The 24,579-nt window shown below is 42.5% G+C and overlaps 1 protein-coding gene across 2 annotated transcripts in view; it reads left to right on the top strand.

Annotated features, from left to right (window-relative positions):
• The first annotated feature begins 4,536 nt into the window (after nucleotides 1-4,536).
• Nucleotides 4,537-24,579, top strand: part of BCAS4 (breast carcinoma amplified sequence 4) — a 53,012-nt gene continuing 32,969 nt past the window's right edge. The window contains exons 1-2 of one of the 2 annotated variants that reach the window (XM_019484523.1): nucleotides 4,537-4,624; nucleotides 15,515-15,586. In XM_019484523.1, coding sequence (XP_019340068.1) covers nucleotides 4,559-4,624; nucleotides 15,515-15,586 — 138 coding nt within the window. In that variant the 5' untranslated portion in view covers nucleotides 4,537-4,558. Of the gene's footprint in view, nucleotides 4,625-12,688; nucleotides 12,802-15,514; nucleotides 15,587-24,579 lie in introns of those variants that run through there. The other variant, XM_019484524.2, reaches the window with a different exon arrangement.

Here is a 24,579-nt window from a genome sequence, read left to right as displayed (position 1 = left end):
GGAATGATCTGATTGGGAATGGTCCTGCTTTGAGCAGGAGGTTGGACTAGATGTGACCTCCTGAGGTTCTTTCTAATTCTAATTTTCGATGATTCTATGATAAAGGTATGAATTGATATAGACACTTTTTGCATGCTTGAAAGCAGTGAAGTTATGAATATTTTTAGCACTAGGTTTTTTTAATAGGGCGAATTAGATTTATTCTATTAAATTTAATAAAGGGGGAAAGAATTGCATCGTTTTTGCTTATGTCATGTTTTTAAGACGCTAACAATTTTTCACACAGTTGCAACACAAGCAACATAGAACAGAAAATGTAGATGGTTCAGAACCTCCATAAAATTAAGTTGTGCCAAGTTCATCACTGCATGAAAATGGTGGTTTTGCTGCATAGCATCCCACACTCTGGGACTGACTGATTTGGAGATTGCATCCTGGTGAGAGCAGAAATACCTTTTCCAGGTTTACTGATGGGGAAACTGAGTACTGAAGTGGGCAAGTCACAGCCTCAGGCCAGTCACAGTACCAATCAGTGACAAATGGGAATAAAACAGATCTTCTGACTCTCATGTTTTAACATGCTGTCTTCTGAGAAAAGAATAAAAGGGTGCATGTCAGTCACTTCTACAAGCAGCTGTAATTCATCTATGTCTAACCTTGTTAGACTCAAGGCACCCTTTGGAAAATGACAGCTCTTAGTTTCCACTTGTTTTGATTACAGAAAAATAAGATAAACTTTTCTATTGTGAAGAAGTCAGACCACAACATCTCCAAATGGTTTTAATGCTATTGATTCATGTTTGAAATGTGTGTGTTCCCCCACAAGTGGGAATGTGTGTTTCTCCAGGGGCAAACAGCAAGGTGTGCTGCTGTTACTTGTCACCAGGGAATGCCCCTGGCCTGCATGCTCTGGTGTACAGCACCACTGGAGTAGGGGAGGCTGAGGCCAGCAATTGTGCTGGCCCCAGCAGCCTTACCTGGGGTCCTGGTGGCTTGCAGGAGCTGCAGCTGTGGCAATTCTGCAGCAGGGAACCTGGCTGGCAGCTGGTGTGGCTCCAGTCAGCCAGGCTCCAGTTTTGGGCAGCATGCACTGCCACCATGTGTGCTGCCCTACCTTTGTTTTATAGGTGTGGGGGGTTTTTGACCCCAGGACAGCAAGTCACAGCATGGGGAACACCATCACGAGCAGTATATGTGGTGTGTGGCACCACAGACGGGTTTGCAGTGCCACGTACTGCACATCTGCATTCGTCTGGACATGCCCTCTGAGTTTATAATGTGAACCACGTTTGCACACCTGACAGTGCATCACCGTTGAAAGGTTCTCAAGGCATCCCAGGGTTCCTGGTTGAGAATCACTGATCTATGTTATACTGTCATATCTGCTGACAACCAGGTACCGTGGCCTGCAACAAACAGTCAGTCCCAAGAAATGTGAATGACCTGTTGACCAGTTAAAATGGCACTGAGTTATGCTACATAACAACTGGGATGGGCAATCGGTCAATATGGGCTCTTGCATGAAGTTATGTTTACTAGACGCTCCAGGTATACACAGCAAATAGACAAGCTCCCCAGAACGCTATTTTCCAGGATTGAAGTACAGTGCAGAGATTAATTCTGTGGGAGAGGGTTTCCTCTCTGATATTGTTTTAAGTTAAATATTGGAAATCTAAATGCCTAAAAATCTCTAGAGTAATCCGGTGGTTATTTTATTGTATGATTATTAGCCTAAATCTGCATTTGGTTAATGTGCTAAAGCAACCCATGGTATGTTTAAAGCTGAACTTAAAAAGATGTGCCTGGCTTTAGTTCAAATGTAAATTGCCTGGTACAGATACATGAAGGTTCAATTACAACTATCGAGCTAGTCTGCCTTTCATGCTATGATTTTTCCTGTAGTTCACAGTTATCACTTGTTCAGTAATCCAAGTCACTGATTTTTTTTTTTTCCCCCCCCCACAGCTTTTTGGGCCCATTCTGTAGATGAGCAGATCCCCCTGCTAAGCTTTTCCTGATGCTCAGCATCTTTTTTTCCCCTGGTTGTGCCCTACCTTAAGTAGTTTTGTGTGATAACAGTAGCATTTAAATACTGACTCCATGGGATACAGCAGAGAAATAAAAGGTATTTCCCCATGTCTCTTTAAAGCTTTCCAAATAACTGTGCTAAATCTCAGCCAAAGTTTATTATGATAGAGTTGGTAGAGCTGCCCATGGTTTCCCCATTCCACAGTGCTGCTGCATTTACATAAAAGAATCTTTTCTTGAAAAGATGGCAAGCAAGTGATGCAAATTAATTTCAAGCTTGTTTCATTTGCATTCGGCTCAGCAGCACACTGTACTACAAAAGGCAGGAACTTGCTGGTCTCTGCAACATGCAGTCACCTGGAAGCAAAAATGTGTTAGTGCGTGTAGGGCCTCAGAAGTCAAGCAGCAGTAAAACGGCACAAAGAACTGTTGTTTAGGTGTTGTTTAACTGTTGCCTAGCAGTTCCAGAACAGGTTACGATGCTACAGGGCTAGATGCTATATAAAGACATTGTGAGAGAGTGTGTTATCTCAGTTGTGTAAACCAAGGTTTGGTGAAGAAACTGAGGCACGCAGAAGCCAATTCTGCACAGCAGGCCAGATTGAGGAACCTACCCCCAGCGCTCCTGTTTCCAGACCAGCGCCCAACAAGATTTTCATCCTAACGTTTTACTTCTGGGTGCAGTCAATAAGATCCACCTAGCAATATAGTTTTAGTTTTACAGGAAAGACGGTTATAAACTGGCTGTTTTGAAGTAGCTATCCGGGAAAAGAAATGGACTTTTGACCAAACTACGTTAGTGCTGTGTCCTTACAGACAGCATCGAATTCTGCTGCCATGGCTCCAGGTCTCTCTGACTTTTGTGGCAGACCTGCATAATTGTTAAAGGAGCAGGGCTCAGGGAAACACAAATCTGGCATTCCCTTAGTGGGGTTACATGAAATCAAATGATTCATCCCTTTATAGTGTGAAGTCCTTGTTGTGGTCTTGTCAAAAGCCAGAGTATTTTGCAACCAAGATGTTTCAGAACCTGAAGTACTTGCAGGTACCTGCGAGCAGGTCTTGTCAGTTGTGGGTGAGAAAGCAACCTGTCTTGTGGTTACACTCTCAACTTCTGCAGGAGCTCAGAGGTGCTTTTCTACAGCGCAGTTCCTGCCTCTGATTGTTGTCCTAGTTTCCTCAGGGAATTCAATATTATGATAGCTGTTGGGAAGCTTTTGTTTCTGACTCTTTTCCTTTTGCCATGGCTCATCTGGAAAGAAAGTTCTTCCAATTGGAGTCTGCATCTTTACCCCCCAGCTTTCTGAAACGTTGCTTAATTCTCTCTTGTTCCCTACTGCCTTCCTGGAACGAATATCCGGGTCTTCCTGGCATCAGGTCTGTGGCTCAGCAATGCCCTCGCATGGCGCACTGTATGCAGACCTGTTTGAGAACATTGCCTTCACCACCTGTGATGGACGACAATAGTAGTCGATATTGAGCACTCCTTTCTATCCGTGTGGTCTTGCCTGATTCACCTTTTTAGGTGCTTCTTTTTGTCACAGTTGTATCTGCCTTGTAGCCCATCTTGTCCTGAAATGCAAGTTCCTTTGCATCTCAAAGGAGTCTAATGCCAGCATCAATACAGTGGAACAAATATTTATTCCCTTCCTTGTAATATAAGCATCCAGGAAGGCTAGGAGAATGAGTTGATTGCAGATTTTACAAGGGAGACTAGACTTTACAGCTGCCTGAAGGGAAAAAAGAACTTGACTTATATCACAGGTCTGAGATTCAGGAAATTTGGGTTCCAGTTGGTCTCTAATGCTTATGGTGTGACCTTTAAGTTGCAGACCCCTTCTGTACTTCTATAAAACTAGATGAATATTTCTCTATTTTTGAGGAGGTTTGGAGGTAGTCACCTGTATAATGCGCGTTGAAACCCTGCATGCTTTAGTGTTATCAAAAATACAAGTTCGCACTGACGCAGCGTCACACTCCCAATACGAGTCTGGGAAACCCTGGGATGGAAACCACTGCTCATAACGCGTCTTTACTAACTTCTGTAAGCGAGTCGGAGCAGCGGGGGGATGCCACCGATCAAATCGCACCCTAAATAAGAAGTGCTTTAAAAGAATTTGGTTTAAAAACAAAAATAAAAAAGTTGGCAGTGCCTAGTGCTATTGCAAGAGAAACCATGCGCTGACTGCCACCGAGAAAGGTCCTTTCACTTGAAAGAAGAGGGGGAAAGTTGTGGGGCAGGTTTGGTTTAAAAACATAAATGACTCTGAGGAAAAGAAACGCCCCTGAGGTCTCATCACAAGGTGGCTTTCCTCTGCCGGGTCCTCAGGGGTGCAGCCTAGGGGGCGTCACTTGGGCATCACAAGGTGGCACAGGCGGCTGGTTGGGGCTGTTTCTCCCCGGGTACCAAGATCGCCTTTCAGCAACGCGGCTGGCCGCTAGGTGGCGCCGCGAGCTCGGGCGGCGCCGGACGGGGCGGGGCGGGGCTGGGGGCGGGGCGTGCGCGGGGCCTGAGAGGGCGCGGGCCGCGATGCTGCAGCCCGGGGCCGGGGAGGAGCGCGGGGCGGGCGGCTTCGCCCTCAGCCTCGGCCCGGAGGTAGGTGTGAGCTCCTGCGGCCCTGCCCCTGACGCCCCCGGCGCCGGGGGGCCCTGCACGGAGGCGACTTGCCCGGCGGAGCGGGGAGCGCGGCCCGGGCTCTCCTCAGGCGGGCGCTGCAGCCCTGCTCCCGCGTCAGGAGCTGGGGTCTCCTGTGCTGTGCTGTGCTGTGCTGTGGTGCTTAGGGGTGCTCACCCTTTCCGCCTAGGGGGACTCACGGCCACATCCGGCTGGGGGGGTCCCAGTCCGGCCCCCAGCACGGGCGCAGCAGTGCCCCACGCGCCTGTGTGGCGGGGGAGCGCGTAACCCAGTCCCAGGGGCAGAGGGGCAAGGCCTGGCCCTGCGGGCAGTGGGACCCCAGTCTGGAGGAGGAGCTGTCTTGGCTGGGACGTGCTGCGCAGGGCTTGGGAGCGGGAGGGGGTGGCTGTATTAACTGCCATTGCTTCCCCGTGCCCAAGTGGACGCACAGACCACCTTTGGAGGCTGAAGACCCCTGGTCCAGGGGAAAAAATGCTTGAGATACTTGATCCCTGCTCTAAATTGTCACAAATTTAAGCCACAAAATGTGCCCTGCCCCCTTTTGCCTCCATAGGTTCATTCCAGTTTTGACCCCTTCTTTTTTTTTTTGCACGGTTACGTCCATGCCCTTTCTCCTGTCTGCGTGCACTACTTTATCGTCGGCATTAAAGGCTACTTATTTCTGTGTGGCTTTCCTGGTGTGTGTCCCCTCCAAGATGTGTTGTTCCCCCCGATGCGCCTCGTGCCCAGAGAATTTGCACGCTCCTCGCATCATGGACAAGTTCGGTTGTTTTTTTGGAGCCGCGTGTCGACTAATTTTATTCTTCAAAGCTGTTTCAGGTGGCTGAAAGACGCTTATTTTTAAGAATGGGATCTTCAAATATTGAAACCATGTTGGAGGAGATTTCCCTCGTACAAAACGGAATGGGCAGTCTGTCATGTTTGAGCAGTTTCTCATGTTTTATGCTATTGGTCTCAATGCAAAAAAGTTTTATCAATGTGTTACCCTGTAAACCCTTTGCAGCCAGATTTAGTCTTTATCTGTTTTGTAAAGTCCCATTTACCCTGATGGTGCAGTATATGAAATGATAACTGTAGTAACTTTTCTAGTTCTATCACAACAAAGAATTTGCACATTACTATCAAACCTGACTCCTCCAGGAAAAACAGAAACAACTTTTGCTTCTTGTAAGTCATTCAGTTTCTTTCAGGGTTCTTGAGCTGAAATTACCTATCTATTTTAGGTGTACCTTGTATGTAGCAGCACATAGTCATCATCATCACATCACATCATCATCTCTTGTCAAATACGGGGCTACAACAGATGAATGTCAGATTTATATTTACAAAATAACCATGGCTTTTGAGAAATTCTTAAAAATGCCCCCTTCTGCTTGCTTTCTGTCACCACCAGTTGCAAGTATTAGAGTAAGAGATTTTCAAAATCAAAATGCCCAGAAAAAATTGGATGCCACCTACAACTCATTTAACATACAACTTATGCCATGCTCTCCATGGGAAAGAATTTTTTAACTGTGTTGATCAACCAGTCGTCGCATCCCAAAACAAGGTAACGCTGGATGTAGAAAGTCAGAAACATGAAAAATGCATTGCAAAGTTGAGAATACTTTGGAAAACCTTATATGACCTAGGCCCTTACTGTGATGCAGTTCAATCTACTTGTCTTGTCTAGGCCTTTTTGTGCCCTTTGATTCCTGCTCTACATTGAATATTTTTTTCCTTTAACATTTTCTTGTAACATTCCAAAATCAACAATGGAGGATATCTTACAGGAAAAACCCACTTGATTTCCAGCAACATTGGTGTCTGTTTGCATTTATAGTATTTTTTTTTAGAGATACATAGTTCACTTTAATTATTTTGAAGGTTAGTTTCGTTCATTTGGTCCTAATTAGATTCTAAGAGAGCATTTCACGTGCTAACAAAAGCTTTAACTTTTAAGGTTAAGGTTGGAGACCTTTTGGAAAGCTTTGTAGAAAAAACTTAATATTGCTTTTCTTTTTAATGTTCCATAATACAGTGCCTTAAATTACCATAGCACTTTATAAGCACTCCTAAAGCATTTCCTAGTCTAGAATATCAGATCCAGGGCAGCAGATTGTATAAAGAAGGGAGTGGTTATATGTGGAGAAGAAGGAAGACTTTCTGGGGAAGCCAGAGAGTCAACTTGATGCATAACAATTGAGAAGTGGTTCTGAGGCTGAACAAGGGCAGTGCAAGGATCGAGAGAAAAGAAGTGGTGAGGAGAGGCTTGGAGGTAGGCAGGGCTGAGGTTTTATATAGCTTTGCAGGGCAGAAGGAAGAGGGTGAACTTAATGTGTAGAGGAAGGAGCCCATAGTTGGTGAAGAGATTCAAAGAGGAGTGCTTAGAGAGGAAGGTGATTTTTTTAGATACAGCAGAGATACTTGGTGACCTTGTAGAAAGGACAGCTCCTCTCAATGCTAAATACCACATCTTTTTTTTTTCTTCCCTTAGGTTAGAAAATGGCATATTGATTATTTTAATTTTCTCTTATTTTTACAAAAAAGGTGTTGGGGATGACAGTCCAAGATCTTTATTTATTAAACATATCTCCAAGTGTAGACAGTCAGTAGCCCCAAATGGTGATAACAGTCCAGCCTGAACTCTGATGCTCTTATGTCTTACTTAACGATCAACCTTCACTTCATGTTTCCACTGTAACTCTGAAATGTGCTTAGTGGGCCTTAACTCAGACCTTAATAAGATGCTTCAGGTGTCTATCATATAAAGTGCAATTGTTTCCATAATCACCTGGAAAGAGCTTGTTACAGTTTGCTAAGTGCCTAATTACAGGTGTTTGTAAATGCGTACTGTTTATATTACAATTTTCAAGAGGCCCCTCTAAGGTGTTACAGAAAGTGCTGTAAATGCATGATTAGGAGCTCAGTCTACTTTTTCCTGTTTTCACAATTGCTGTGAAACAGCTGAACACGTGCAGCTCCGTCCAGTTTAAAAACAGGATGTTGGCTTTGTAAAAACCTATTTTGCCATCCTACTGAGATGTTTTAAAGAAACAGTGTTAAGTGCTACTCAGAGATTGCAGCTCAGATGGAGTCAAAGGTAGTAAGTAATGCTTCTAACAGTAATGATTAAATCATATCTGGTTGGGCTTGGGATAAGTTACTCTTTAAATATGTTAGATATCACTCCTCTCCTGCCACACTTGCAGCTTAGTCCATATATCTTTGTGAGCAAAGACTGCCAGTTATGACCAACCATGGATTAGTTGGTGAGGCTGAAGCTTGTCTGCTCATGGTGTGTCTGGTAGACTTCGTTAAAGTAACACAAAGGCTGGCAGGCCAAATGCAGTTCCTATATACGGATGTGACTTCAACTCAGTCAATGACATTTACGTTTTTGCTACTATCCCTCCATCTCACCGTTGCTAGTGCATTGATATGTATGGCTTATCCTGTAAAACACTTCACATCAAGGTGTAAATCTAGTGGCCCCACCTTTGGGACTAATTGGGCATCTGATGGGGAAAAATGGAATAAGTCAGAAGTGACTCTTTTGAATCCCATACAGCAGGGGTGTCAAAGATATGGCTGCAGGCTGGACCTGGCCTGTGGAGCCCTACAGTCCAGCCTGTGGGACTCAAACTGACCCTGTGCACTGAATGTGGCACACACCAAAACAGGCCCCATGCCCTAGTCTGGTGCCTTTCATGTGGGACTGGACCTAGTGCCTCGGGTGCTGCGTGTGGCACAAGAGGCTGGCCTGGGGTGCGTACAGCACATGATGCGTTGGGCCATGACAGAGTGCATGCTGCATGTGGCATGTGTGCTGGTTTTGCACATAAACCCTGCATGCAGGCCTGATCCAGGGCATGAGTTGTCCATGCTGGCCCAGCCCTGTGCGCTGGCTATGGTGTGTCGGGCTGGTCTGTGAATCTGATTTGGTCCACACACTGGCCCTGCACTCCTCATCCAGCCAGATGAGTTTGACACCTCTGCCCTACAGGGTATCAGTTCAAGAAAGAAAATTCTCAGAAATTAAATATGTACACATAGCCAAATGTTAAGTATGCCCTCTGGTAGAGCGCACTCACTGGTGATTATTGTGATCTTTATTCAAGGAATTCATGTTTCTCTTCATCTAGCAGTGGCTTTCTGTAGAGCTGGCATAACACATATGCAGAATGACGGGTTCACACAAAAAGGAAGGATATTTTTTTTTTCTTGAATAGAAATCAGATATGCAAATTCCACGTCATTATAGTAGAAGACCTAAGTTTGTAGTGGAGTTGCCAAAGGGAAACCATTGCTACACTGCAAAAACCCTTGCACTCTGCTGGGCAGACTGGAACAAGATTGTTAGCAGGCGTAAATTGGTACAGCTCCATTTTTTTCAGCATGCTGGGATCTGTTTTAGTACGCCTTGTCAATAGGGTCTTTATCCATTCCTTACCTAAAAATCCCCAGAACTGGGCTGCATCTTGGAGACTACTCTTTCTCCTCTTCCTCTTTAGATAAGAGGGACTGTCCTATACATAAGGTCTGTGACTCTGTTGCTGGCAGAAGGCCACGGTTTAAGCATTGTATCGGCAAATAGTGACAGCCTGTACCACTGTGTTTGATGCTACATGGCTGTATCCCAGATTTACAGTTACCATGAATGCATGTGCAAATTGGGTAGTTGCTCAAACAGATGGTAACTTGTGCTTTTTGCCTGTACAGTTCCTGTCATTTACAACCACAGAAATCATATTATAAAATTAATAGCATAAATCTGCAAGTGTGGTTTTGAGACTTGGGGTCCACATAATTAGCTGTGTGATACTAATGGGAATTACAGGTTTAAATTTTTCCTGCCTTGCTTTGAAAATGTAGGAATGCCTCTCCTCTTCAAGTTATTAGTTTGAGGAGAACAAGTTTTTGCTGCTGGCAGTACTGCAGGGCTCTGGAAAGATAAAGCTCCATCCGCCAGTCTTGTGTATCCTTCTCAAATTTTCTTGCTAAATTTGGATTCCATAATTGTTATTGCTGGTGGCACTTTCCCAAATGGAAAGAAAACAGCCTGATTTTCAGACATCAGGTTGAGCCTGCAAATGCTGAGATTTAGAAAATTTCTGTCTTGACTTGTAAACTGTGGAAATCCAATCAGGATATAAATTGGCAAAAGAAAAGCTTCTTAAGTCAGTTGAAATGCTGTTGCTGGCAATTTTATTATTTAATTATATGTTCATATTGTAGTAAATACCCAGAAGTCTCAATTAGTATCAGTACCCCATTGTTCTAGGTGTATAGCAAACACAAAAGGGGGCATAATTTCATGTTGCAAAGAAATAGCCATCTAAGGTGGCAAATGACATGCAGATGAAATCAAATGTATAGGGTTATATCTATGTTTGCTTATATATAAAGTACAGTAAATACTGGGTACCTCCAAGTACCAAAGTGTTATTTAGCAGCTGGCTACTTACAAAGGTGACACAGTCATTTTTCTTATTGTTACTTGGGCTTTTAAACAACAACTAAACACATTTCCTCGCCTTCTTCCTTCCTGTTACAGTGCCTGAGCAATGAGAGAACTAGAAGTGCTAAGGTTGTGAACAGATTAAGAACATCAGACCTACAAAATATAGATTCATTTGTGACCAGAGGGTACCTCTACACGAGATGTTTACTGCAGAGCTGACTAATTACCTTTGTATTAAATGTCTCAGTACCTATATGTGTGCCCCTATTAGGTCGCATGAAACTAATAAACTCTGCGGCAGGGTAGTAGTACTTGTGCACTGCTGCCATGTTTTTTTTCACGTACAGCAGTGCATGTGTAAACACTAAACCCCTGGCTGAAGCATCCTCTCGCCCCAGCCAGTCCCTCCACGGTACATTGGGTGTCTATACACGTGCTCTGGGGTGGGGGTCAGAGGCGATTAAATTAGAGCGGCTCTCGAGAGCCGCTTTAATTGAAGTGCTTGCAGCGTCTCACGTATTTATCATCCTGCACTTCAAAATGCCCCCTGCTAGATGGCCCTTGCTGCCATTTTGAAGCACAGCAATGCTGAATACACGTGATGGCGAGGTGGCTAGAGCAGTGGTTCTCAACCTTTGGTACCTTACATATCCGACGCGGCAAAAGTGAAACTGGAAGTCCCACCGTGGCACTAATGATTTTGCTGCAGTGAGCCAAGTCCCACTTTTTCCACCACAGCCCGGGGCAAAGCAGCCTGCACAGGGCCTCCCTCCTTATCCCCCAGCAAACTGATGCTGGGGAGTGAAAGCCCTGGCGCACCAGACACGGTGGGAGGGGCAGCATCCAGAACTTCCGGCCTGAGCAGGCAAAGACCAAAATGCAGCACCCACGTACCTGCAGCCCGTGTCTCGTACCCCCCAGGGGTATGTGTACCACAGGTTGAGAAACACTGGGCTAGAGCGTGCTAATTGGCATGTTCCACCAGACTCAATTAATCGAGTCTGCTCTGTCACATGCTAATTAGCTCTCATTGGTGCAGGCGTCAGGCATGCGTGTAGGTACCCGTTGAGCTTGGTTGGAGCAGCCCCAGGCTGACAAGCTGACCTCCCCTGCCAGCCAGGGTTGTTCCAACCCAGCTCAATGTGCTGCAGTCTGGGTGCACGTGTAACCAGAAAACCCAGGAGCTTCCTGGGAGCAATAAACTCCAGAGCTTATTGCTGTGCATTAATGACACATGTAGACACACCCAGAGTGTATCAAATTTAGTGAGAATTTTAAGCCTCAGCCTTTCCTTAAATAGTACCTTAAAAATCAAGCTGGTTTGGAACCTTCACAGTGCCTGCCCTCCTTGATTGCTATTTACCCTCCCTCTTTATGCCACCAAGGGACTTATCTTCTCTTGTCATTGAATGTCTTTGGGTCTGGGCTTGATCCCGTTGCAGTTACTGATGTTCATGAGAAGAGACTTGGGAATCTAAAAACGTAAGCTAAGCAAAGATTCTGTCTCTTTTCAAAAGCCATTCATTCATCTTTACTGTTTATGAAACTTACCTCGCTGAGATAAAGCTACAGAGTTTTTAACTCACTGGCATAAAGCATCTGACCTGGAATATGTACTACTTTGTATGTATCATATTACATAGCCTGGGACACAACTGAATAGGTGTAGGGATTAATGCCTTTCAGAGGTATGAGTTATCTTCTACCAGGTGAATGGGTGATCTTAAGGCAAGGTACCCCAATTCTCAGTGGTTCATTTCCTCCATCTGTAAAATGGAGATTGGGTTTGAAGCTTAATCCCTTAACATTCCTAACAAGTGAGATACCACTGAGGTGCAAATTATTTATCATGATTATATATATTTTATAGGTTGATTTAGTCCTTCTGCTGCTTATTATGATGTACGTTATTATGGCCGTGTTGCTATAATAGTTATTCTGGTGGTGCTGTGAAAGCTTCATCTTTTATTTCCTGCTTTCATATGCTTGCTGCCTCCTTTCCCTCTTGTCCTACTGTCCCTGCTGCCATTTTGTGATTTCCTGGTTTTACCCATGATGGCCTTTGAATTACTACCTTGAACTTTTCCTTCCTCCTCAGCTGTCCCTTGTCCTTGCATTCCATTCAAACTGTCTCCTCCTTCCTTAATCATAGAAAGTGAACTAACAAATCTTTTCTTGCAGCCTGCTGCAAAACCATTCCATGAATTTAAGGCCTTGTTCTTCCTCTGTTGCTAAATTGGAGAGGGCCTGTTATGAAAAAGCTTGAGAACTACTACAGTAGTACTGCTATTATATTGTAGCATCTAGAAGCTCCAGCCGTAGTGAATCAATGTACTTTACATGCTTTAGTATTTAGTATGAGTGGGATTAAGGTCTGTAATTCAGAGCATGCCACCATTGGCTGCTGTTAAATGAACAGAAGTGTATCATCCTGTCTTTAAAGTGGTGAGGTGCTGCTGCCTAAATATTGACTTCAGTCTATAGGAATCAGGCTTTCTATCCCTGTTAAGCTGAATTCCAGGAAAACTCTTCATTTACAAGTACACTGAACAACAGCAATCTGCTTTGCTTTCTAAGGATGAAGTGCAGACTCCCTCTTTCCCTCCAAGCCATGGTGGTTTAGGAGGGGATAGAATCCAGTCCCATCTCAATCTACAAGAAGTCCACGGAACTCATTGCCACCATTTGCATGGAGGTATTGTCCCACTAAATGTATGTGGTCCCTTTCGCACCTTCTTCCAGTATCCCCATCTGCTGGTGCCAAGCCCCAATCTGAAGTGCTGCGTGTGTAGAACTTTCTTTTGTGCGGCTTCTGTGTTTCCTCAGTTTCTCCTCCCCACATTTGTGGTGTGAAGTTATCCCTCTTCCCTCAACATAGTCCTATTACTGTTGGTGCAGGAGATCTCCTGTGCAACCTCCCATCCTACCTCTTCAACTTTACTCTGTTTCACTACAGATCTCAGCTGTGAGGTGTTCCAGTGCCTCCAAAGCCCTTTCTTCTTCTCAAATGTTGAGTCTCTCTCTACGGAGCGCTTTGGTTGTAATGTTTACATGAAATGTGTTTTTATAAAATAAATCTGGATTATGAATTGAATGGCACTATGTCCACCTTCAGTCCACTCAGAACACAGACTCTAACACTATTCAGACCACAGCTCCCAAGTCACAGGTGACCCCTCACAGAAAATACTTATTTTTTCCTGATTGCGCTGGCTTTGCCTTGAATAAGGCAACACAACTATCTATGTATGGTAGTTGTTTTTCTTTTGAATTGGAGTGTGTTTGCCACAAGTCACCTATGGTACATATGTAGTTGTCTGCTATTTGGTGATAACTGACTGGTCCTGTGTCTCCTGAGGTGGTCTGGACTAAGTTTATCTTCCTTGTATGTTGCCCAGTCCTCATCACTTCTTTTCCTTGGCACTTTCTTCCCCACTGCATGGAGTTCAAACTGCTGTATCATATATTGGTAACAAAATCAGAAAGCTGTACTTTACCATGCTGTGCACTAAATCCTTCACTAAGAAGGCTATTTATCTCACTTTTTCTCTCCAACTCCCTCTCTTCTGTCTTGTACCTGTCTTTTACTATCTAATTGCTGATATTAGCATGTCATATCCTTTGGGCAGGGATTGTTTTATCTATATTATGAGGACACTTACGATTTTTGGAGTGCAGCAAGGAGTACTGCAATGAACAGACTGCTGTATTGTCACCTACACAGTGTGAAGCTCATATTTATGGTTACTTAGATTAATCTTTCATTACATAGGCAAAATTATAGTCATTTTAGTGTAAAAATGGAACCAGTTGTCAGGATGAGATGGGGACAAAGGTTGCTGCTTAGATACACTCTCATTCTACTTCCTAAAAGGTCTCAATGAAAATGTAAGCAAACTAGCCATAAAAAACAGTCTAATTTCCCTTTGGCCTTTAAAACCATTTTCAACTTTTCTTAGTATGCATTATTTTCATGTTGTAATGTGTGTGGGGGAACCAAGTCCAAGTTAAAAACTTCTCGTGGCAAACCAGCAAATAGGCAGAAGGTTAGATCTAAGGTTAAAAAAATGGTTAAATCTGAAGGACTAATTACAGTGCATATATATTTTTCCTGATTATAATCTCACATTTATAATACACCAATTATTCAATTTGGTTTTTTGAATGTGGCCCAGAACACTTCTGCTCTCAACAGGGAGGTGCAACATATTAGATCTTCTAGGACTGTAGCTCTTGACCACCAGATTTAATATAAATAGCAGGAATCCAGCATGTTTTCTCTCTATGGAAACAGTGGATGCTTTGGTGTCAGGCAACCATACATTCAGCTGTTCTCTTGAGAGCTCTGCAGGGTATTTGATTTTTTTTGTTCAATTCTTAATAAATGTATCAGAAAACAAAAAAAAGCAACCATCCCAAACAGCCATTTCGGTTTTTTTCTTCGTTTTTTTTCTTCTGCTATAATTTGCACAAGGAGTTTCCTTCTAGGCATATACTGCTTAGTTCTTTTAATGTATTTTTTAAAAATCCTTTTCCATCAGTAAATAAAGTGGGTTGTGACTTGTGTTTTGAGTTTAATAGCACTTCAGCATTTATATCCCAAGTTCCAATTATGGTTTTAAAATGGAGCAATTTGCTCTGTCTTTGAAAGATAGATGGAGCTTCTAGTCAATAAAGTTCCTGTCCAGTGATGAGCCTTTTGTGGGCAAATCCCCATTAGTCAGTCAGATATCTCACTGGTACTGCAGTCAGACTATGGAGAATTTGCTGAAAATCTGGACCAAGAACACCTTTTGTGCAAACAAAGGTGCATTATAGTGAGAGAGATCTCAGGCAGTAGCACAATGAGAAAAGGCCAGGCTTGCAGAAGAATTGGACGGTGCTGCAGCATGCTAATTCTCAGGATTTGTATTTCAAGTCTTGTCATTTTTGGTCTTTTTAAGAAGTTCCACATACGGAATTTTGTTTTCATATGGAAAAAATCTTACCACTAATTTAAAAGGATAGGTACATTTCTAGTCTTCGTAGTTGCAGAGAAAACCTTGAAAACATAAATGTCTTCAAAAACTAGAAGGCAAATAAACAGAACCTAAACAATTTACCCTTTGGGGTTTTTTTAACCTCTGTTTTGGGCATCTGACTCATGTATTTTGAACTTTTGCAGTCGCAACATTACAGTTGCTTAGAAATTCCTCAGATTGGCCTAGATTCTATATGTGAGTTGCAAAGAACAATGCACGAGGTGATATGGATAATTTGAAATCAAAATATTTCCACTCATTCTCAAACTCAGCTTTTGATCAATGCAATTTCATCAAAACAGAATTTAACTCGCCAGTATTTTGTTCTGAGAAGTCTTCTGCCTTAAATTTACAGAAGCAACTAAACTAATATATGCATTTTTCCAGGTGAAAGAAGTAGAAGAAACTATAGAAGAGATGCTAATAAGGCTGGATGAATTCTGTGGCATGACTGATATGGTATGTGCTTAGTTTATAACTCTTATTCACCCTTGTTGCCACTGTTATCTGCTCTCTCCAGTAGGTTTCTCTGGAGGCCATATTGTTAGTGATTTAGAAACCATACAGCTCAAGCAGGGCAGCAGCCAGCAGTGGGGAGTGGAAAAACACATGCACACACACATACACACACACACACACATACACAAGTATTTCCTGAGGCAGCCATCTTGATAACTCTTCCCTCCCCTGAGATAGTTTTATTCCACAGAGCAGTGATGGCTGAGCCACAAGGTGGCACTACCGTGCACTAATATTTAAGGCCCAGGGATGGAGTTTGTGAAAGTAAAATATACTGCTCCATGCAGTTTGCCGTAGAAGCATCTGCAAGATTTCCTACTGTGCATCTGGCTGCTGCTGTTTGTGCTGTGAAAATGGCATGCTCAAATTTCTTGATAATGTTGGTTCCTTGTCCTAGTTCTTATCATTTTCCGTCCCATTTTTCTAGAAACGCTGAAATAATGTCTAACAACACTGTGGCCATAGGTTTGAGCACTGGGTACTTCAGGTGAATTGTTTTTCTTAATAACTTCTCCTTTACGTAGGAGGAGCTTAGCAGGATGTTCCTTGATAACTTCATGCTCCTGTGTCGCAACAACTGGATCAGTTAGGTAGCAGTGCCAGATTGGCTGACATGGGGAGGAGGAGTGATACCATTCATTACTGTGGTTCTGTTGTTTGCATTTGATAGCACGTAGATGCATTCTCAGGGATTAAAGCCATATGGTGCTAGGTGCTGTACAAGCACACAACAAAACCTGATGCATCTCCTAAGAGCTTGCAGTCCATGTATATGATGAAAGATAACAAAGGTAGGTACAACAGACAATGAAATGATATGATAGGCTCAGTACCAGCAATCCCAACCACTGTCATTGCCTAATCTTTTGTGATGAACAAACAAGAATGTTGGACCAAAACAAAACTGTAATGTTGCTTTGCTGTTTTGTGCCTTTTGTTTGGTGCATTGTATTTGGATGGGGTTTTCACACACACACTTTAATTTTTTTCAGAAAATTCTTTCAAAGATAGAAATGGTCAAATCAGTCAGGGAAGCCCATGCTGCAGTGTTCATCTTCCTTACCCAACTAGTGGACAGGACATTCATTCATTGAATATTTAGTAGTATGGACCATATGCAGAATGAGGGATTCTCTCTCTTCCTATTTGTTAATGTGCAGAATGCCTCTTCTCTTCTTCTCCTCCATATGTAATGGCCTCTGGCTGCTTAACCACTCCATCCAGGAAGGGCACAGACCATCTGCAGATGCTTCCTCAGCCTGATGAAGGGTGTTTGTGCTCAAAAGCTCGCTAAGAAGAATTTTTCCAATGATTTAAGTTGGCCTAATAAAAGATACCGGATTTACCCAAAGAACCTTGTCTTCTCTTCCCCCTCACTCACATTCCTGCTCTCTACCAACCTTCACTGTTACATACCACACTGTGACAGCTATAGCAATTTCTTAAATAAGGTTGCAAAGTTCAAAAAGTATTGAATGTGCCTTTAAGAGTCTTGTAATAAAATTTAGCATTTGGAAACCAAGAGAACTACCATTACCAGTTTACCAGCCAACGAGTCCTCTGTGGACCACATCTTAAAAGGAGCTCCTTTTGTAGGCTGTTTTGGGAATTATGCAACATAAATGGAGAGGGGCATGAAAAAGGCATTTTCATTCAAAGATGTTCTGTGATTTAAAAAAAAAAGCTACAGGTAACAGGAGGGATTTGGAGAGTCAGAACTACTTAGGCAGTTGCTATGCTGAGGTTCCCTACTTTATTTATGCGGTGACTTTTCTCCATGTGAAAGGTTTCTAACAGTCTCACAAAATGCAGTCTTAAGCTCTCTGCAGAACAGATGCCAACAGCAGCCCTGTGAACAAGCTTGCATTACTCTGACCACATCTCACCGCTGTCCTGGAGAGAATGATATTGCTGAGTACAAAAGGGTATTTCTGTCTCCAGGCCATTCAGTCCTTTGTCTCCACACTGAGGTGACCTGCTCTAGTGGTAGATTTCTTGAAGGGAGGGTGACTGTTTCAAAGCTTCTTCACTGAGACTTATCAGAAGCTCCTTGCAAACTGGGTACAGAGCCAGGAGAGGACCATAGCCAGTTGCTAGTCCTTTCTCTCCAGTTCTGAGCACAGCTTTGTTAGAGGCAGTTGTTACTCATAGAGAGGAAGCATTGCTGCTTCCAGAGGAAGTGACTTAGGGTAGTAAGAACCAAAAGCTTGGCTCTTAGAAGTTTGACAAGGCTTTTAATGACTTACAAAGGACAAATGATTGCCTTGCAAGTATGGTTCAGGATTAATGGTCATCAAGTACTTCTATTTCCATACTGCTTTTGACAAAAATAGCTGTAAAGTAGTATATGAAACTCCAAGCTCTGAGTCTATTTTTTATGCATCTTGGCACATATTTGTCAGCTTTACATGCTTTAACCAGGTATGTTTGGTTTTTGCAAAATGTAGCCTATTCTGATCTTGGTGAGAAGGCACTTAGACTTCAGCGCCCAAAAGCACATTAAGATCTTTTATGTATAACAAGGATTAGTTAAGGACTTAGCCATTCATTGGTCAACACAAGTGGCTAAACTTGGTGGATCTGTCATGCATGATGGTGATTTTTTTTCTCTGTTTTCCATTAAGCTTACCAAAGAAATAATCCATGTTTCTTATGGATTTGTTTTCTGGTGGGGGTGTTTCATTAAGAGACTGTGTTGACTGGCTCCTTTACCAGCCAGTCCAGGGGTATACCTTACCCTCTTGGCTGTGACCAGTAGAGGATCACAGTCTGCTCAGGTGGATCCAGCAAGCTTTCAAACCATCTTTGAGACTTCCATTCCACCAACCCATTCTACAACCAATACTAACCTAGTTTTTGTGCTTCACTTCTGCTGTACCCATGAAAACATTTTTCCACAACTTGTGAGCTATGAATAATTAGCTTGTATACAGATTATTGACCTTATTTGGGAACATTAAAGTGCTGTGCTCTTTTGTGCCTTGCTATGCAATACCTGCATTAGCAGGTTCCTTGCAGCAGCACATCAAGTAGTGACTCTGAATCCAATAAATATCATGCAATGCTTGGATTAATTCCAGCATCTGTACTTAATAATTTGCTCTTTTGTTTATGCTAACAAGAGACAAGAGGGACTTGTTTGTTACTCTCAGGTGTTCTGTTCAAGCATCTACATGAGGGGGGATCTGACTTTTCTCCTTTGAGCATGCAGCTTTTCTTCGTTAATGAATGTTCTTAATACACGCAGTCTTTGATATCAAACTCGGAAGAGGTCTGGATGTCCAGTGATGAATCAGTGCTTCCAATTTATGATCATAGCATCTGTGTTTTGGCAGGTGTTCTTCACAGAAACTGAACTCTTCTGTCTGGAGAGTATGTAACATTGGTGGAGGCTTAAGCACCCTACTTGCACTTCTAACCTGTATTTAGAGGAAGTATTTCCAAGTGACAGGGATATTTGGTGTCTATCTCTGCTAGCATTTATGCCAGCTGGGAAGCTTTTTTTTTGGTGATATCTTTGAGCATTCTCGAAGACAGGTACTCAGACCCAGTAAGTACATTTTGTGTAAGTTGCTGCTCAGCCATTCAGATGTGGTTAATAAACTGTATTCATTACAAAGCTGAGATTTGAACCAATGATGTCAGTGAAATGTCAGTATCCTGCATGCAGTCTTCTCATTTTGCTGTCCCCATTTTCATTGTCGGGCATGCTGGGGGTCTTGGAGGCTCCTCCTCTTGAAACAAAGCTCCTCCACAGCTTTGTCAAATTGAACATTCAGAAAAGAACCTCATACAGCTTGCCGCTACGCAGTTTCCAGTACTTGAGCTGGCTTGTTCAGAACTAGTGTGGGTATCTCTGCAGAACTCTGCATAGTGCTGTTAGTACATACCCTTTTTCTGGGAAGCCTATTTTTGTATGCTCTGTTTAACCCTTTGCACACAGCCATGTCCATTTAACATACTCTATTCTTAACAACATGCACATACTCCAAGATTTGGAGATCAGGCTTAGGTTTGGAGGAGATTTTAGTACTGCCTTAGCTTATGCACAACTAAGAGCAGTTTTGTCTCTCAGTGGGTGCAGCTGTTGAGTTCATTATACTCGCTGTAGATCCTAAGTTTCCTTTTGGGTTCTTTGACAAGGCTGTTTCCCTGACATGCCATCAGTATTACTCACTGTCTTCCATGTGAGGATGTTGCCTCTTCACTTTTAGTCAGTAACTGGAAAGAATCCCTCTCAGGAGCTTTTTATGGAGGAAGAGTTACATTTTGTTTAAACTTCATATACATTTCTCTGTTCACCACACTCCTACAGATGCAGTGCCATAGGCAATTATGTTATCAGTTATTAGTTCAGTATTACATCTGCAACGCACACTTACCTTAGATGTTGATCAAATAGGATATAAGACGCACCCTTTTAATATCAAGAAATGCCTGGCAGTTCTCATTATGTGTGTCCAGCTGACATACAAATTGTACATGTTGGGTACTTTCCAAAGTTTTCGGCCTCTCTGTTTCTCATTGAAAGACTGCTAAAGTTGAATACATTTTATTTGCTCATTTTACTTGCTTTCATTTTTTAATCATCGCAAGTTTGATTTTGAACAAAGCATATTTTAATAAGCATATTGGACACACAGCTATGAATTCAGAATACGTGCACAGTATGCATGTGTGGTGAACATGATGTTGCTTATAAATTGGTAAGGTGACCTGCAGTTGGTTGGTTTTACCTCATTGTCTGCAAGTACATGATCACTATGAATACAGATCAGGTGTGCAATTTTGGGTGTGTAACTCTGAGATTTTGAGCCTATAGTTGGAGGTAGGGTTAAGTTCTATCTCGAGTACTGTTGGGCAGGTTGGTCATATGTGTGTTCTTAACTTTAAAAGCCTAGATAAATAGGGACCTTGTTATAGCCCCATAAGAGATGGGAGCTTATGTCTTTTAATGTCAGACAAATAAATTAGTCTCTGGAACAACCAGACTTTGGATACAATCTCTCACTTTGATTTGTTAGTGCAATCATGTATTGATTCTGTTGTTAACACAACAATTTAATTTATTAAATATTAATTTTTAAATATTAATATAGAAAAATCTGTTTGTGTCTCGCTTTAACTCTAGCATGGGCTCTGGGTTTAAGAATCTGTTCTTATCATGGCTCTTACTTAACTAATGCTGCTCAAATGCCACTGCAGGCCTTTGGTTCTAAAGCTTTAACCTTGATGCAGAAGATTCTTCAATGCCAAGATACCTTGGTACATGCCAGCATACGATTTTGCTGTATCTACACATCTGCCTTTCTTGCAACCTTTATGCCATGTCTAGCCTTGTGCTTCAAGTGTCCATTTGTACTCTGTGCTTTAAGTCTCCATTTGTACTCTGTTTTCACATGCTCTCTTTCTTCATGGTAGACTTTTTCCGTCAACTTGCAAGTTCACACTTTTCTATCTTTTCAGTCAACATAGCACAGCCTGGGAATACAGTTTTTTTTTCCTATGAAGCAACTGCACTGGTACTATCATCTAGCATTCAGTTACATCTTCAAGAAGGTAAAGTAAAATAAATTGTGGAAAGAGGTAATTCATTTGGTTTGCTTATGTGCAGTTTCCAGACCAGTCATGCTTTCTCTGGCTGGTGAGAGGTTACTGCACCAAGAGAGACACTTCCCTTCTTTGTCATGTGCTGACTCCTCTTGAACTCTTCTTTTGCTGTGGTTCTGCAGACTGCTGCAGAATGACTCTTCTTGATTCACATTTGCATATCATTTCCTTTTATCACAGACTGCTTGCTGGAAAATCTTCTCTCCTGCATCTTGTAATGGTGCTTTGCTTTTGCCCTCAAAGCAAGACCATTTAGATTTGTTCCATGGCTAGTTTGACCTTGTTGTGGTATACTTAGTCTGAATAACTTCTTCCTTGTTTTGGCTATATCTACAAACTGTGTTTGTATTTACTGTAGTTATCTAGAAGTTGAGATTAGTCTTTCCCCAGCCTCTTTTTAGATCATCACTGGCAAAAACTTAGTATGTCCCCTTATCTTAGGCATATTCAGGGTCAATTTTCAATCCTACTTAAGCTAAATATTTATTTCCCCTGCCCCAAATTTGTCATTAGTCCTTTCTTTGTGCATACTGTGTACTGGAGTGTTCTGCCAGCTGCTGACCAGAAAGAACACTAATAAAATAACCCCCAGACTCATCCATTTTATTTTTTCATTGTATATTTTGTATTTAACAAAGATTATTTTTTTTTTAATCTAGGAAATGAGCCAATTCATTTTGAGGGAATCCTACTATTGGGGCTGGTTTTTGGTCAGATAAAATGTGCACAACACGTTTCTATCCTAAATGTGCGTACGCATACAGTTATGTAACTGTGCACACACCTTGTGCAGACCCAGTGCTAAGATCACTTTATGCAAAAATGATCTTATTCATGCAAACAGAAGTCTTGCTACTAATAGAGAAATGGAAGTTGCCTATAAAATGGAGGACTTGTTTACACCCAAAAGTTGTACCACTTTATCCCAGTATAATTTTACGACTCCTAGGATAGATGGAGTTAAATCATTACAAAAGTGCTCCATTTCCACATCATCCCAGTTGAAATGTCCCAAGGCCACTCCACTCAGTTTCAAGAGAAAATGTTCTCTGGCTTCAACCTCTTCCAGGGCAAAACCTGTGCTGGAAAAGGCCTCAGAGGCATGAATATCTGAGCTCTAAGGTAAGAAGGTTATTTTAACAGTGGGCAGAACTACCACAGCCCACAGCTGGATTAAGCCCTCCTGTGTACTCCACCCCCATTAGGCCCAATAACATTTTTTACATTAAACGGGCACATCTGCTTGTTCTGTTCTTTGTTTCATGGGTGGCTACTGCAGTTGATTTATCAAATCAAATTGTCCAGCTGGGTGGGGGTTTTCTATTTAATTTTATCTTGAAATCAAGGCTCAAGAATCTCTTGATCTGCCATATTTTCTTAAAACAGGCCTCTCTTCCACTACACTCAAAGTAAGCCAGTTTGGAGAGGGTCTAGTCGCTGCTTTTCCACAGGGCTCTGTTATTTTCCTTTTGAATGAGTGGCTTTCTAGCAGTGTCGAACTGTTTTTGTAGAACCGTTGCTCCCTCCGCTCCTTGGTTCCTTTGCTGCTCCTGTTCTGCTGTTTTTCCCAACATTAACAATTTAGGAGGGGAAAAGACAGCAGAAGAAGAGCAGCACTAATTACAGCTTCTTCCTGGTTACATTCTTTCTGGAAGGACTCCCAATCTTTCTCATGACAAAACCCATGTTAGCACTGAGAATGGGGTTGGTCTGCAGTGATACCTTTAAATGAAACTTCCATCATGCATTTAATAATATGCTGCCACCTGTATAGTTCTCCACGCTGTAATGGCCCAGTTCTACAATGTTTGTTCAGGCAAAGCTGCCCCTGATGACAATGGAGGGCTGCTCTTGAGTAAGGTCAGAGGATCAGGTCTTTAATTAGCATGATAGGACAAGTAATTTGCTGCAGTTCAAAACACTGGTGATTTATTTTCTAATATACTGTATATTGGTTGGAAGCCATCACACGCTACCCTTAGAAAGTAAAGAGAAGAGGAATAGTTTCTCTCCTTGAAAAGTGTTTCCCAACTCCCGCTTGATCCACATTTTTATTTTATGTTTCCATTGCACTCATGGTCCCAAAGTGGAAGGACAGGAACAGTGCCTGTCTCATTCCCATCAAACTAATCACTGGCTGTTTATATAGAAACAGAGTAATAATCAGCTGCTGCTAAAAATGATGCTTAGTGGAGTTCCAAATGAGGATTAGACAAGGAGATCAAGAGTAGCTCCAAATAACAAAAACTTAACTGGGAAAAAACACCATCCTGCTTCAAGAAGTTGCAGAAGTTGAAGCTAAAATTGACAGGAGTTAGGAAGGAACTCATCCCCTGAGCAGGTATGGGATAATTGTGCATGATGGAGATTATTGGCCTTTCAAAGGACCTGATGCTGGCCATAGCTATGGACAAGATACTGGACTAGATGCACCACGGGTCTAATCCAAGATGACAGTCTCTTTGACAGTGCTCAAGTTTCTTGTCTGCACTAAAAATCAAATTGCGTTAGTGAAGTGTAAACATTTTTGCCCTTGTTATCAGACTTGGTAACTGCTAAGAATGATATATTTTTTCACAATCCAGGGCAGCTGATTGCTATAGGCTAGTTGGCTAAACTTAAACCCTTATCAAAAGCTGATAGAAATTATTGTATCTGATAAGAACCAAAAGTGAGGAGGATGGAATGGAAACAGTTTTTATTTTTTAGTTATCATGACCTGTTTTTTCTTAAAGTGTTGCACAAGAGACAGAAGAAATAATCTTGAGATCTGGAAGAATTTGTGAATTGTGGCAATTGCAATATAGTGCCTAAATCCAGGGAGGGGAGTGAGAGCTTGGAGTCAGGATCTCTGGGATTCCCTGAATAATAGGGCTATGCAAAGCTTCGGTCCCTGATTGGATTCAGCAGAGATTCGGCCTGGTTCAGTGGCTGAATCTCTGAATCCAGGCTGCAATGTTGGGGCAGATGGAGCATCCCACAGGAGTTCAGGGGGCTCCCCAGCATGCTCAACAACAGACCCAGAAGTACTTCCGGTCCACTTCTGGGTTTGCTGTCACACATGTGGCCCCCCCAATGGTCCTGTGGGATGCTCCATCCACCCCACCATCACAGCGTTCACGAGCCATGCCTGCCTCCTTGAGGTATGTAGAAAGAACATTTAAAGCTGTGTCTGTGGCCAAATCGCTGATTCTCTGAATCAGCATCGAATCTTCAGATTCAGATTCGGCTGAATTGAATCGGGACAGTGATCCGAATCAATGAATCGAATCACTGTCCCTGATTCGGGCCAAATCCGAATCAAATACAGCCTGTTTCGCACA

Source organism: Alligator mississippiensis, chromosome 9 (genome assembly GCF_030867095.1).
Source record: "Alligator mississippiensis isolate rAllMis1 chromosome 9, rAllMis1, whole genome shotgun sequence".
NCBI classification, from domain to species: Eukaryota; Metazoa; Chordata; order Crocodylia; family Alligatoridae; genus Alligator; species Alligator mississippiensis.
The sequence above is the reverse complement of the archived record's forward strand: the minus strand, read 5'-3'. Positions and strand labels throughout refer to the sequence as shown.